At 40.5% G+C, this 12,110-nt stretch overlaps 4 protein-coding genes across 9 annotated transcripts in view; 2 read left to right on the top strand and 2 right to left on the bottom strand.

The window, feature by feature from the left end:
* Nucleotides 1–5,660, bottom strand: part of LOC115634261 (microtubule-actin cross-linking factor 1) — a 93,363-nt gene extending 87,703 nt beyond the window's left edge. For 4 of the 5 annotated variants that reach the window (XM_030531883.1, XM_030531885.1, XM_030531881.1 and 1 more), the window contains exon 1: nt 5,546–5,660. The gene's annotated coding sequence lies outside the window, so the exon portion shown is untranslated. The remainder of the gene's footprint in view (nt 1–5,545) is intronic. The other variant, XM_030531882.1, reaches the window with a different exon arrangement.
* A 625-nt stretch (nt 5,661–6,285) lies between these two features.
* LOC115624324 (leukocyte elastase inhibitor) lies at nt 6,286–8,237 on the top strand. The gene is made up of 3 exons (XM_030518954.1): nt 6,286–6,576; nt 6,639–7,539; nt 7,884–8,237. The coding sequence occupies exons 2-3, from the start codon at nt 6,682–6,684 to the stop codon at nt 8,154–8,156; spliced, it is 1,131 nt and encodes a 376-aa protein (XP_030374814.1). The 5' UTR covers nt 6,286–6,576; nt 6,639–6,681; the 3' UTR covers nt 8,157–8,237.
* Nucleotides 8,238–8,455: 218 nt separating this feature from the next.
* LOC115634632 (retinol dehydrogenase 13-like) lies at nt 8,456–10,120 on the top strand. 2 transcript variants are annotated; one of them, XM_030532490.1, is made up of 6 exons: nt 8,535–8,604; nt 8,670–8,862; nt 8,917–9,022; nt 9,095–9,154; nt 9,207–9,721; nt 9,774–10,120. In XM_030532490.1, exons 2-6 carry the CDS (start codon nt 8,771–8,773, stop codon nt 10,000–10,002), a joined length of 1,002 nt encoding a protein of 333 aa, XP_030388350.1. In that variant the 5' UTR covers nt 8,535–8,604; nt 8,670–8,770; the 3' UTR covers nt 10,003–10,120. The 2 variants fall into 2 exon arrangements, with proteins under 2 accessions (XP_030388358.1, XP_030388350.1); XM_030532498.1 differs by lacking the exon at nt 8,670–8,862 and having other exon boundaries at nt 8,456–8,604.
* On the bottom strand, nt 10,009–11,863 carry LOC115634623 (dynactin subunit 4). The gene has a single exon (XM_030532480.1). The coding sequence runs from the start codon at nt 11,817–11,819 to the stop codon at nt 10,281–10,283; it is 1,539 nt and encodes a 512-aa protein (XP_030388340.1). The 5' UTR covers nt 11,820–11,863; the 3' UTR covers nt 10,009–10,280.
* Between the last annotated feature and the right edge of the window lie 247 nt (nt 11,864–12,110).

Consider the following 12,110-nt stretch of genomic DNA (forward strand, 5'->3'; position numbering starts at 1 on the left):
TGCTTAAAAGATAAGAAAAATATTCATATATATGTATGTATGTATGTACTTTGTTTTGGATGAAGGTTAGTTTGGAAGTAGATCTTTTTTATAAAATGCGACCTTGAGAATTGCGAAAAGTCTTGCTGAAGAAATTATCATTTAATACAAGCTACTGATATTAGTTATTGAGAGTACATGTTTTTATTTTGTTCTCTAAGCTATGAAGATCATTTCTATTTCTAGCTGGTCTGGCAGCTTTTTGTTTCAATTATCAGTCATTGTGTCGTACATGTTTCTCTAATTGAAACAATTACTTGTAACACACACATGTGGATTGAAAAAGAGAAGAAATCATACGAATCACCTAGAAGTGCAAGATAACTTAAATCTGATCCAGTTGTGTTGTTTGCAAACTTCTCACAGGTCCCTACCCTCCTAAAGAATGGCCCACATTGCCGACTGATGCCGCCTGATGCGGTCTCTGGCGCTGACGAAGGTGTTCCATTTACGTAGAATCACGTTCGTTTGGGGTTCTCGCTTGCGGAATGGGCGACACAGCCAACAACAAAGTCAATTAAGCGACAGTTGAACAGAAACAGAAACAGGCACAAAACAATAAAAACTGATAAAAAAAAAAAAGTTCATAGAAAAAAGAGAGGAAAACAAAAAACACAACCAGTTTGACAACGTCATCATCCATCCATCGCTTAGAATAACAAAATACGATATGGGGGGAAATACAGGGCCTGGGAAATGTGCTTAGTACACTTTTTAATTGTCTCAACAACAACGGCAACAACATTAATCAGATATTAAACTCGATTTATAAAATTCTAAAGCAACAGTTGCTTTATTTTAATATTTAGCCGCGACTCCACCTCTTACTCGCATATACTGATATGAGCATGAAATCATATTCTAAATTGCATTGATTGTTCAGTTCGTGCTCTATTAGATCATGAGCTTACCCCGTAGACTTATGTCATAGAGCAAGGCCCATTGCTGCTCGTATATTTACTATTATTTATCAGATAGCACGCAATAGCTTTTTTGTGAATTGCTCAAAAACAACAAGTTCAATTATTGTCATTACTTTTGCCATTTTAAATTGATTAACTCATGCAAATGAGTCCCAGCTTTTGACTTTCGAAGGTTGCCTTGTTATGTTGAAAAGCATTTCCAAGGCAATTTCTCGAGCGCTCTTGAAGCACTATTTTTCTATGATATCAGTCTGACCGTTCAATTCCCACTAATTGTTAGCCCGGCTAGTTAACTAACTCTTCAACTAATTATGCCGCTTTTGAGTGCTGCTATTGGAATATTTTGTGGGCGTTGACTGCTGACCGTCATATGCCGCGTTAATTACCCACTCGGAAGGCAAAGTCTGGACTTGGGGCAATAATTTTATGAAGCATACATAAGTGGTAGGCCGTAGTAGAATGGGTGAGCATAAACGTTAAAATTCTTGTTGCTTTTTCTTTATTTTCGTTCTTCTACTTTTGTTCCACGGAAAATGAGTTGATTGTGTTTTTCAGTTATCAGATGATAGGCCCCTACACATGCCAAGAGATAAAATAAAATGACTGACATGAGCGTTTTGCTGATGTATGGTATGTAGATAACTCTGATGATGTGTGCGTGTGTGGGAACGTTAATTAATGATAGCTGACAGGCCTAGATACTCGTGAATATACAGCGGTTATATCTACAAAACAATGGAGAACTTATTTCTAAATCAAAATATTGCAAGCGCATGTCATAAGAATGTGTGGATAAATTCTGCCGAACCTCTAATGAGAGCCGCTACGAGACAAAAACTATGGATTCTATCGATTTTCTATGCTTTTCAAATCACATATGTATTTGTAAGAGATAGAAGGTGTACATAGTATGTACTTATGTATAGTAGATGCTAAGCTACTGCTAAAATCGTATCGGGCATTCCACAAAGCTGGACAAATGGCACAAAAAAAAATGAAATTTGATATATTTTGAAAATAAATAAATGATTTGTAAATTGTTTTGCATTTTTTCTTCGTAACAGATTAACTCGTCATTCCAAATTTAAAGAAAATAAAATAAGAAAAGTAAATTGAGGATTTAAATATAAAAAATATTATTTGTGTGATTAATAACTAACAAAGCGATAGTAATACTTATTTGTTTTCTTGGCCTAACAAATCAGACAACAGCATTAGAGAGAACAGAGAAATAAAGAAGCCAAATTGTAACTCCTTTTAAATTAAATGAATATTAATACTTTGTACCACTGTGATAGTCCTCGCAGTAATGCTTAATGAACAAAGAAGTCTGCGATAAGCCTCAAAAAATTAACCAATAACTTCCATATACAAGTATGTATGTATGTCAACGATTGGTGCTTTTGTTCTATTTGACGTTTCCCTATACGACGAACAATATATATTCCATATATATTTGAACAGCAAATGTTTATATAATTTACTGTATGGTAGTCCGAGTGAACATTTTGAAGGCATTGTTGATTTATTGGTTGAAGAACAACGATAATGCAAATACAAGTACGTATCATATAAAAATATGGCTATCAGAATCGGTAAATTCCGAACTATCGGTACATTAATATCAATATTTTTACTCTACATATTGGAACACCATAAAATCATATTTCCCGCTCTAAGCTGATTCAGATGAGATCGCCTTTTAAAACTTCTAGACAAACGACGATGTTTAAACAATTTCAAAGCTATTGACATGTGATTGGGATGCATTAAAGGCAGCATACATGCAATATTGTATAAACGTATGTATGTATATGTATGTAAAACGTAGATGCATGTTATGGGGGCAACGCCTGTGTGTCCATCAAAATGTAAGTTTCAATTAGACTAATTTAAAGCTAATAAAAGAAGATCTAAAACACCTTACAACGCCCCTGTTTGACACGCAAAGTGCATTTGGCGGCTTCACTAATGTGTGCCCGATGAACCGTTTATTGGCGTCTAGGGGAATGGGAAATGGGGCGTGCATTGATGGCACTTGAACTTTGGGGCACACCCAGCCAAGAAATGGGCAAAAGGGAAGCACTACTATGTAGTTGCTTTATTTTTCTAGCCAAGTGCATGTCAGAGCCAATGGGACAAGACAATAAGCAAAACTTGTCAGACAGCAAAAAGAAGCAGAGCAGAGAAGCAGAATGAAAGAAGAGCAGCAAACAGTTGAGTGCATTCGCCATCGAATAGACTAGTAGGGATGTAAAAAAACATCGATGCACCAAAACATCGGCCATTGATGAATTTCCTAAAACGATGCATTAATCTTCGCAATTCGTTGTGCTTGCTTCAGTGCGATTAGAAAACTAAAATTGATTCTGAAGCCTGCAGTGGAGCAATTAATTTTTTTCACCATCACCAGCTACTTATAAGCCCACCAAAGATACAAATGAAATGGGAGTCTAGTTCAGAAAATGTACAGAAAATTTACGCCAGTCTGTCAGTTTCTAGGGTTTTAGATAAGTGGTTATATGTGTTGTTGCGAAGTTTGTACCGGTTCTGTTCACATCATATTTATGTAAAAAAAAAGGTAAGGATATATAGGCTTCAGTGCACCGGATAACTTTATTTGAAATCGATATTATGTCTACCAGCAAATGGATGCATCGATATACTTCGACAGCGATGTTTTACATCCCTAGAATAGACCTAGAAGAAGGACTAGACCAAGCGAACAACCAACCCCCTTTCATTTCGTGTAAGCATGTTTTTTGATTATGTTATAAAATGTTTGTTTGGCAGCACGCCAATGGCACAAATCTTGGGGTTGTTCTTTTTTAGCTGCCACTGAACTGGCTATATTTTTTTAAGAAGCAAGGAAAACGGCAACACAAATGTAAACAGAGCGGCAAACGTAGCAAAAGAAAAGGTGAGAGCGGAAATGCGATGCGTGCGTGTCTCTTTTGGTCGCATTGTTGCGGTCAGTGTCAGGGCTGTCATAAAGGTATTGTTGTTGTTGTTATTGGTGGTGGTGCTGGGTGAGGCGCAGGTATGAGTAATGCGAACGCTTGATTGAATGATAAACGGGTCGTTGTACATACATACATATATGTACATACATATGTATGTGTAATATACATACATACATATGTACATTCATATAATATGTGTCACCACCACTCGAAAAGAAGTGTATATCGATTTTTCAAGTTTGCATAAAATGGAAGGAAGGAAACCAAAGAAAGAAACTCATAGAGGCATATACCAATTAGAAGATTTTTAAGCCAAAAATGAAGATTGCGATAAACGCAACAGCAACAAAGATTTTTGCATGTATTTTTTATTAGCATGTGCCGTAGTAGCAGACGCAGATAGAGGGAGAGAGAGAGAGAGAGAGCAGAACAGATAGCGAGAAGAGCTCGCCTGGAAGCTGCGCTGCTTTGCTTTGATTAGCCGGCTGTGGGCCATCAGCCTGTCAAATGCTATGAGTAAGCCACATGGACACACACATCCAAGCAATTTGTATGTGTGCGAGTGTGTGTGTGTGTGGGGGGGGGGAGGGCTTGAATGGGGCATGAGGTATGACACAGTTCTTTTCGTTTATTCTTGTCGAGCAAATAAGAGTTTATAAACAAATTATGTAGCTGTTTACTCAACACTGTGTACGCATACATATGCCAACAACAAAAAGGTAACGGCTGGCGCAAACCATTTAAGACATAAAGCAGGAACAAAAACACAAATTTTGGCCTAACATTTGCACTTTTAGTGTTTTATTAGAGTTGCTTTTGCATTTTTCTCGAACACGTTGCGGTTTTTGGCATTTTGTATTCAGCATGACGTATTTTCTTCACACCAATAATTTCTTTTACACTAATTTTTTAGCCACATACACTTACACACACACACTACATGCACACTCTCTTGGCACTGCTCTCAGCAAACTGACTCACAAGGAGCAGAGGTAAGGGCAAGGAATTGTTGTTGCGCTGCGATGCACTTTGAGAGAGGGAGAGAAAAAGAGAGCGAGAGCCGGCAGAGCGCGCATGGGCACAGGTTTGTAGAGGCCGGGTTTTGAAGTGTAGGACGCAGGCAGGGTGAGGACTCAGTCGGCGTCGTTGTGGTTGTAGTTTCCACGGTTTTCCTTTTGGCTTTTCTTGAACACTTTTTTCTTGTTTTGCCGTTTGCGCTGCACCTCTTATGTTAATTTTCACAATGCACTGTTACATGTGCAGAGACGTTGTATATAAGAAAACTTTTTTATGCACTTATGCCGTTTGTTAAATTTCTTCGTTCGTTCTGTATTTGCATTTTGTTTGTCAATATTTGTGCAATGCGCTCACGCGAACACCAACAAATAAGAAATAATAATTTATACCAATTTAGTGAGCGTTCGCTACTTTTGTTGTTATTTATTGCGCTTGTTGCACTATCCCTGTACATTGCATTTTTACACGCATTACGCTTTAACTTCAGTTACACGTTTTACATTATTCTGGTAATTTTATCGTACAACAATGGAGTTGTTGTTTTTGCTGTTGCATTCATGCACTACTTCTACTTCTTGAAACCGTTACACTTGTGCAATTTACCAAAAAGAATAGCAGCAGCGGCGACGGCGGCAGAGGCGCACGATTTAATGACCCGACTGCACAGAGCACATACACTATAATACACAAACACACACTCACACACGTGCAACGGGCGACAACAACAGACGATTCACGTGCGAAATTCAATTCTTCCGAAATCCAATGAGAGCGCGGCAACGAATAAACACCAACTGCGGCAACCCAAACAGTGTTACCATAATTAGGAGCGAATGCGTAACATATGTTCATATTCAAATAAACAGGGTTGTAATGAAAAGTAGTAGATTTTTTATCTGTTACTGTTGTGATAGTGTTGAGTAATTACCGCTAAATTCAAACATAAAAGACCATTAGAGAGATAAGATTCCATTTTACAAGCTTATATGCGATTTAATATTATAATTTATAATTAGTTATGGCTAATTTTTGAACATAAACAAAAACAATTCGATTAATTTGTTAAAATATAAATTTATATATCTGAAATATTGCTTACCTATTTATGTCACAATTGTGTATTTTTATGGAAATGACTTAATTTTAAATTTCAAAAATAAAATTGAAGTACATACAGAAATTTAAGATATTTTCTACAATTTCAAAAACTTAGTTTTATGTTATCACAAATGTTTATCGCATGTCTAATAAAAGACTCAAGGCATTTTAAATTAGGCGCCAACTGTATAATGTAGTTGGTATCGAAATTTTGATTTCTGTTCCCACTCTGTAGTCCGGCATCCTCGCATGCCATAAGAAAACAAAGTAAAATGAGAACGAAGAATAACACTTACTTTAACTATATTTTTAAACGTACCCTGGCCTTACCAACTAAGTGAAAGTGACAAACAATTCCACTGAAAACTATCTGCACCGGATCCTCAAACATAAATAGGCAATGAATAACAAAAACAGCTGTCCGATCTGGAGACATAAACATGACTCATCGTGGCGTCAAAGACAACAATAAATACGCGGTAAACGCTTTTGTTGTGGCCCGATTCTACATTTAAAGCATTCCAGTGTAGGCAGCGGTAAGTGATGGTCGCTGGCGCGCACTATTTACGATAATTAAACATACTTTTCAACTACGCAGAAGACAAATATACGCCCACAAACACCAAACAACCAGTGTCAATATGTTCGATTTCAATTTGGAATGTGCTCGAGGTGGCGCAAATTTCACCACGGATCTTTTCACACGGCTGGCCGCAGGCGGTCTTACTAACAACATCGTCTTCTCACCCTTCTCCATACAGACGTGCGTGGCATTGGCATTTGCCGGCGCTCAGGGAGAGACTGCCGATGAGATTGCCAAGGCCTTGCACTATGTGTCCAACTTTCCCCCCGAGGTGGCCGAAACTTTCCAATTTGTGCTGGAAAAGTACAGGAACAGCGACCTATTAAAGATAGCCAACAAGCTGTATGTGCAGCAGGGTAAGGAGCTGAAGGCAGACTATAGTGCTGCCATCAAGGAGCACTATAATTCTGAAGCAGAGTCCATAAATTTTGCCGCAAATGAGGAGGCAGCCCAGTCTATCAATAGTTGGGTCAATGCGAAAACTAATGGAAAAATAAGCGAACTCGTATCGGCCTCTAATTTCAATGAGCTTACGCGCATCGTTTTGCTGAATGCAATCCACTTCAAGGGCAGTTGGGTGCACAAATTCGATGAGGCAAGTACCGCGGAGGATGACTTCTGGGTGGGCGAGGAACAGTCAGTAAAGGTGCAGTATATGAATCAGAAGGCCAAATTTGGCTACGGATACTTTGAGGAATTGGGCTGCACTGCCCTAGACATGCCTTATAAGGACTCCGATCTGTCCCTGCTTGCACTGTTGCCACAGGAACGCGAGGGACTGAAGGATCTTGCTGAGAAACTAAAGTCAATTAACCTAGTGGACTTGGCCGGCAAACTAAATGAGGAAGAGGTGCAGGTTAAATTCCCAAAATTCAAAATCGACTATTCCTTGGATTTGGGCGAAAAACTAAAACAGGTAGGTGCTTGCATAACACATACTTATAACTTTTATTGGCAAACGGCAGCTATCTGGCTTTAATTTTCGTTTAATCAATGGAATTTCTTTCAATAATTATTTATTGATGGCTTATCGCGAATACTTAGTTGGTCTATGTGGCAAATATTTTTAGACAGCAGATAAATGTTGCCAACTCCAGACTGGTTATATTTTTTAAAGATTGTGCATCAGCAAGTTAAATGCATTACCGAACTTTAGCTGTCCATATTATTAAGTGGCACACCTTTTCTATCTTATCTGTCTGTGTTGTACGTGAATGAGGTCATAACTACATATTTGTTTACTCTTCGTCATACTTCCAGCTTGGCATCAATAAAATGTTTACGGATGGCGCGGAATTCGATAATCTGTTGGAATCCCCCGAGGGCTTATCCGTTTCGAACGTCTTGCACAAGGCCACCATTGAGGTGAACGAGGAGGGAACCGAGGCCGCTGCAGCTACTGGCATTATAATGATGACACGAATGATGCTCCTCCCACTGCAGTTTGTAGCCGATCGCCCATTCTTTTATGTGATATGGAACAAGAGAAATATTCTGTTTGCGGGTGCCTTTGTTAATGCACCAACTGCTTAAGTGAATTCAAATTTTTATTTAATTGTCGTGCTGTAACGTATTTGATTTAATAAACGCACAACGACTAAATTTTCTATTGAACCCATCGTTGCGTTGTTGCAGCCCTGGTTTATCAGCTGACAGTTTATCGCGTTGATTATTGGGTTTAGGTGTTTTGTTAATACTCGCAGATTAAGTCAGTCATGGGCATTTAATTACGTATTCAATTTTATGTTTGGGGTAAATTGTGTATTACTCCAGCCCTGGCTTATCAGCTGCCAGGTGCTTATCGTCTTGAAAGTTGCTTTTAAATGAGTTGCGACGCTCTGCTGCTCGGCCTCATTTGTCATTCCATTTTGTAGTTTTAACTAGAAACAATACAAATAAAAATGTGCATATTTACTGACTTTTTGCTAAGTCCCTTAGTAGTTTGGCCTTTATTAATCAGCATTGCTGTTTACTTTATCAAGTGAGTATTGCGGAGTTGGGCAACCCTTTGCCCACAGCTGATTTTGCCGTTTTCGTTGTTGTTAGACTCCACAAGTGTGCAGTAAAGAGGAAGCATTAGTACCTGCATGTATCAATTATTTATTGAACTTAATTTATGTGGCGTGACTTAAATTAGCAAACACATCATGAGTGGCGGGCTATTCTCGTTTCTAAAGAGCCGGCCCATATTTTGGCTGAGTGTGGGCGGCACGACTGTCGGCGTCGCCTGTGGCGTAAAGTTGTTCATGAAAAGCTAAAAGTTGAGTGTACCTCTATCTTGTCTAATCTACAGGGATTTGATGCAAGGTGGAAAATTCAACAAGGAAACCGATGAAAAGGGCAAAGTTGTTATTGTTACCGGCTCCAATACGGGCATCGGCAAGGAAACTGTGCGGGAGGTGAGATAACATTTGTTTTTATTCTTATAAGTAGTATACATATGTATTGAATATTTTTTATGTAATGCCCAGCTGGCCAGGAGAGGTGCAACTGTTTATATGGCTTGCCGGGACATGAAGAAGTGCGAGGAGGTAAATGGTATTAATGGAACATAAAGCATAAAGCTGACCTATTTTTGTGCAGGCACGCGAAGAAATTGTGCTGGAAACGAAGAATAAATACGTCTACTGCCGTGAATGTGATTTGGCCTCGCTGGACTCAGTGCGCAAGTTTGTGGCAAGCTTCAAGCGCGAGCAGCAAAAACTGCACATACTCATCAACAATGCTGGAGTGATGCGCTGTCCTCGAAGCGTCACAAAGGATGGATTTGAATTGCAGTTGGGTGTGAACCATATGGGCCACTTTTTGCTTACCAACTTGCTGCTGGATGTGCTGAAAGGTTCCGCTCCTAGCCGCATTATTAACGTCTCCAGCCTGGCGCACACCCGCGGCGAAATCAATGTGGGCGACTTGAACAGCGAAAAGTCCTACAACGAGGGTGGAGCGTATAATCAAAGCAAATTGGCGAACATTCTGTTTACTAGGGAGCTGGCAAAACGCTTAGAGGGCACATCTGTGACTGTCAATGCTTTGCATCCCGGCGTCGTGGATACTGAAATCTTCCGCCACATGGGCTTCTTCAGCAACTTCTTTGCCAAGTAAAATCTGTTATGGTATCCTCGATTTTTCTTTAATGTAATCCTTTTTTAGTTTGATATTCCGTCCGCTCTTTTGGCCGTTCATAAAGACAGCAAAGAATGGCGCCCAAACGACTTTGTACGCAGCACTGGACCCGGACCTGGCGGAGACCACAGGAAAGTATTTCAGCGACTGTAATCTGAAGGACGTGGCAGCTGCTGCCACCGATGATCAAATGGCGAAGTGGTTGTGGGCAGTAAGCGAGAAATGGACGCGCCCGCAAATAATAAAACTGGATTAGAGTGCATTTCTACTTTGCAACAGGAAATTATAATTTTTTTTTACCTTTGTGACGCCTAAATATATTTCTTACTTCTGTTATATAAATTAGTAGCGTAAATACAGACATTCATAATATATTTATAGCTTTTTTTAAAGCGTGTAAGCTGCAGTAGCTGTTTAGTCGGATTTTTAGTAACCGCATGGATTAGAGTGACTTCTAGGGACACTAGATTTAGTATAAGGAAAGCTGAATTGCTTTTATAAGCAGCAACGATATAAAAGCATTCATTATACATCTTAGTTGCCTTTTTCAATTCGGCCAGCATCGATGAAGAGCCTGGAGCTGAGGGTATGTGTGGTCGGTTCCTTCTTTTCGGCCGTATTTGAGACGGTGTTCACATATGTGTACTGCATAAAGAAGCCCAGAGTGACGACATCGTTGACTTCCAGCTCCGCTGCCGGCGTAAACTGTAGCCTCAGCAGCACTTTGTTCCCCTTGCGCCAGACAATGAAGTTTGGTTCCTCTGTCTGCGCCTGCACTTCCTCATCAAATTCCTTGGAATCGTCGCGCTGATTTAGTACAAACTCGCTCTCTAGGAGCTTAATTTTAGCATTCGCCACGTCCCGCACCTCCCGAGTTACTTCTTTAGTTAGTGTTTGACGAGCTAATGCCGCCACCTTCATTAGTGGAGACGAAGTGACAGCTTCCTCCTTGATTTTGCACGTTGCCTGAAACTCATCGGGATTTATTTGCGGCTCCTCCGTCGGTTTCTCGTCCAAAATGCTGATGGTCATGTCATACATCGTTGGATTGGACAGTTTCAGAAGTATGGCATTGCTTTGTCCTGCCTCCAAAGGGTGCTCCAAGCGCACCATTACCACCTCGGGCACGTGATAGCTGGCGAACAACTGTATGCGATACTTTATGGATGTGGGATGATACTCCGGCTTGATTAGATTGTGCTCACATTGACGACAACGTAACGAACGCTTGATCCACAGTGACCGGCGTTGCGGATAGAGATTGCCAACAGCCGTGGGTTGATCAGCCGGCTGGCTATGTCTCTGAGCCACAGTCGTTATGTTACGCAGATTTATGGGCTGCGTAAAGATGTCCTGGGGTAAGTCCTCCAATTCGCTTATTGCCTCGGCAGGCGTAATGTTCAGTGGCTTTGTTTTGGGCACGTTTTTTTCCGACCATCCGATTTGGCGACGTATCAGCGATACCGTTAGGCCCGTGCGGTCCGTCAGGCTAGGAAACTTGTGCGCCTTGGGCGCTTTGCGTCGCTGAAACTCCTGCTTCTCTTGTTTCTCTTGAAGCACCACCGACTGATAATATTCCATTAGAGTGTTGAACCGAGCCTGATACAAACACTCATTATCCGGCCAGGTGCCCGTTGCCACGCCCTGATCCGGAATGCCAACGTCGCGAGTGGTCCAACGACACGACAGACAGGACAAATAGTACATTTTCTTCGTGGTTGGCACTGCAGAGGGCTTGCTACTGGCCGGAGGAGGAGTGGCTGCGCCAGCACTCTCACCGTCCTTGGGCTCCTCAGTTTTTCGCACCACTGGTACCGTGGTAGCTCGAGCAGATAGCGTATGGTGGCAGCAGGGACAATCGAAACAGTTGGCGCAACAGTTTTTCTTGTGACGCGCTTCCGAGGACGGTATATTCTCCAAACAATTGGAGCAAAAGTGCGATTCAACTTCGTGACTTACGCAGTAGCCGCATCTTAGCTTCGGGCAGTGGCGGCAGAAGAAGAGTTTGTTGATGGGGTTCACTATGCCGCAGGAGCACGCGTACTTAACAGGACTTGGTTGCATGAAGCTCATGATTCCGCTATCAAAGATTTCACACAGACGCCCTAAAGTTTGCAAATGACGACAGCTCAGCTGTAGGGATGTCGATAACAGACAAAGTACAATTCGATTTATTTAATCATTTGGTATTTTCGATTCCATCGTTTTACGAGACGATATTTGTTTTAATTTGTTAACCGTTTTTGAATATAAATATGCAAAACATAGTACCTCTCATACATAAATCCTAAATTAATTAATACACTGCTATATTTCTTTTTCACTTTTTTGCACTGAAGTATATATATTTTCGACAGTGACTTT

The sequence above is a fragment of the Scaptodrosophila lebanonensis genome, unplaced genomic scaffold, assembly GCF_003285725.1.
Source record: "Scaptodrosophila lebanonensis strain 11010-0011.00,11010-0021.00 unplaced genomic scaffold, SlebRS2 tig00000001-arrow-pilon, whole genome shotgun sequence".
NCBI lineage: Eukaryota > Metazoa > Arthropoda > Insecta > Diptera > Drosophilidae > Scaptodrosophila > Scaptodrosophila lebanonensis.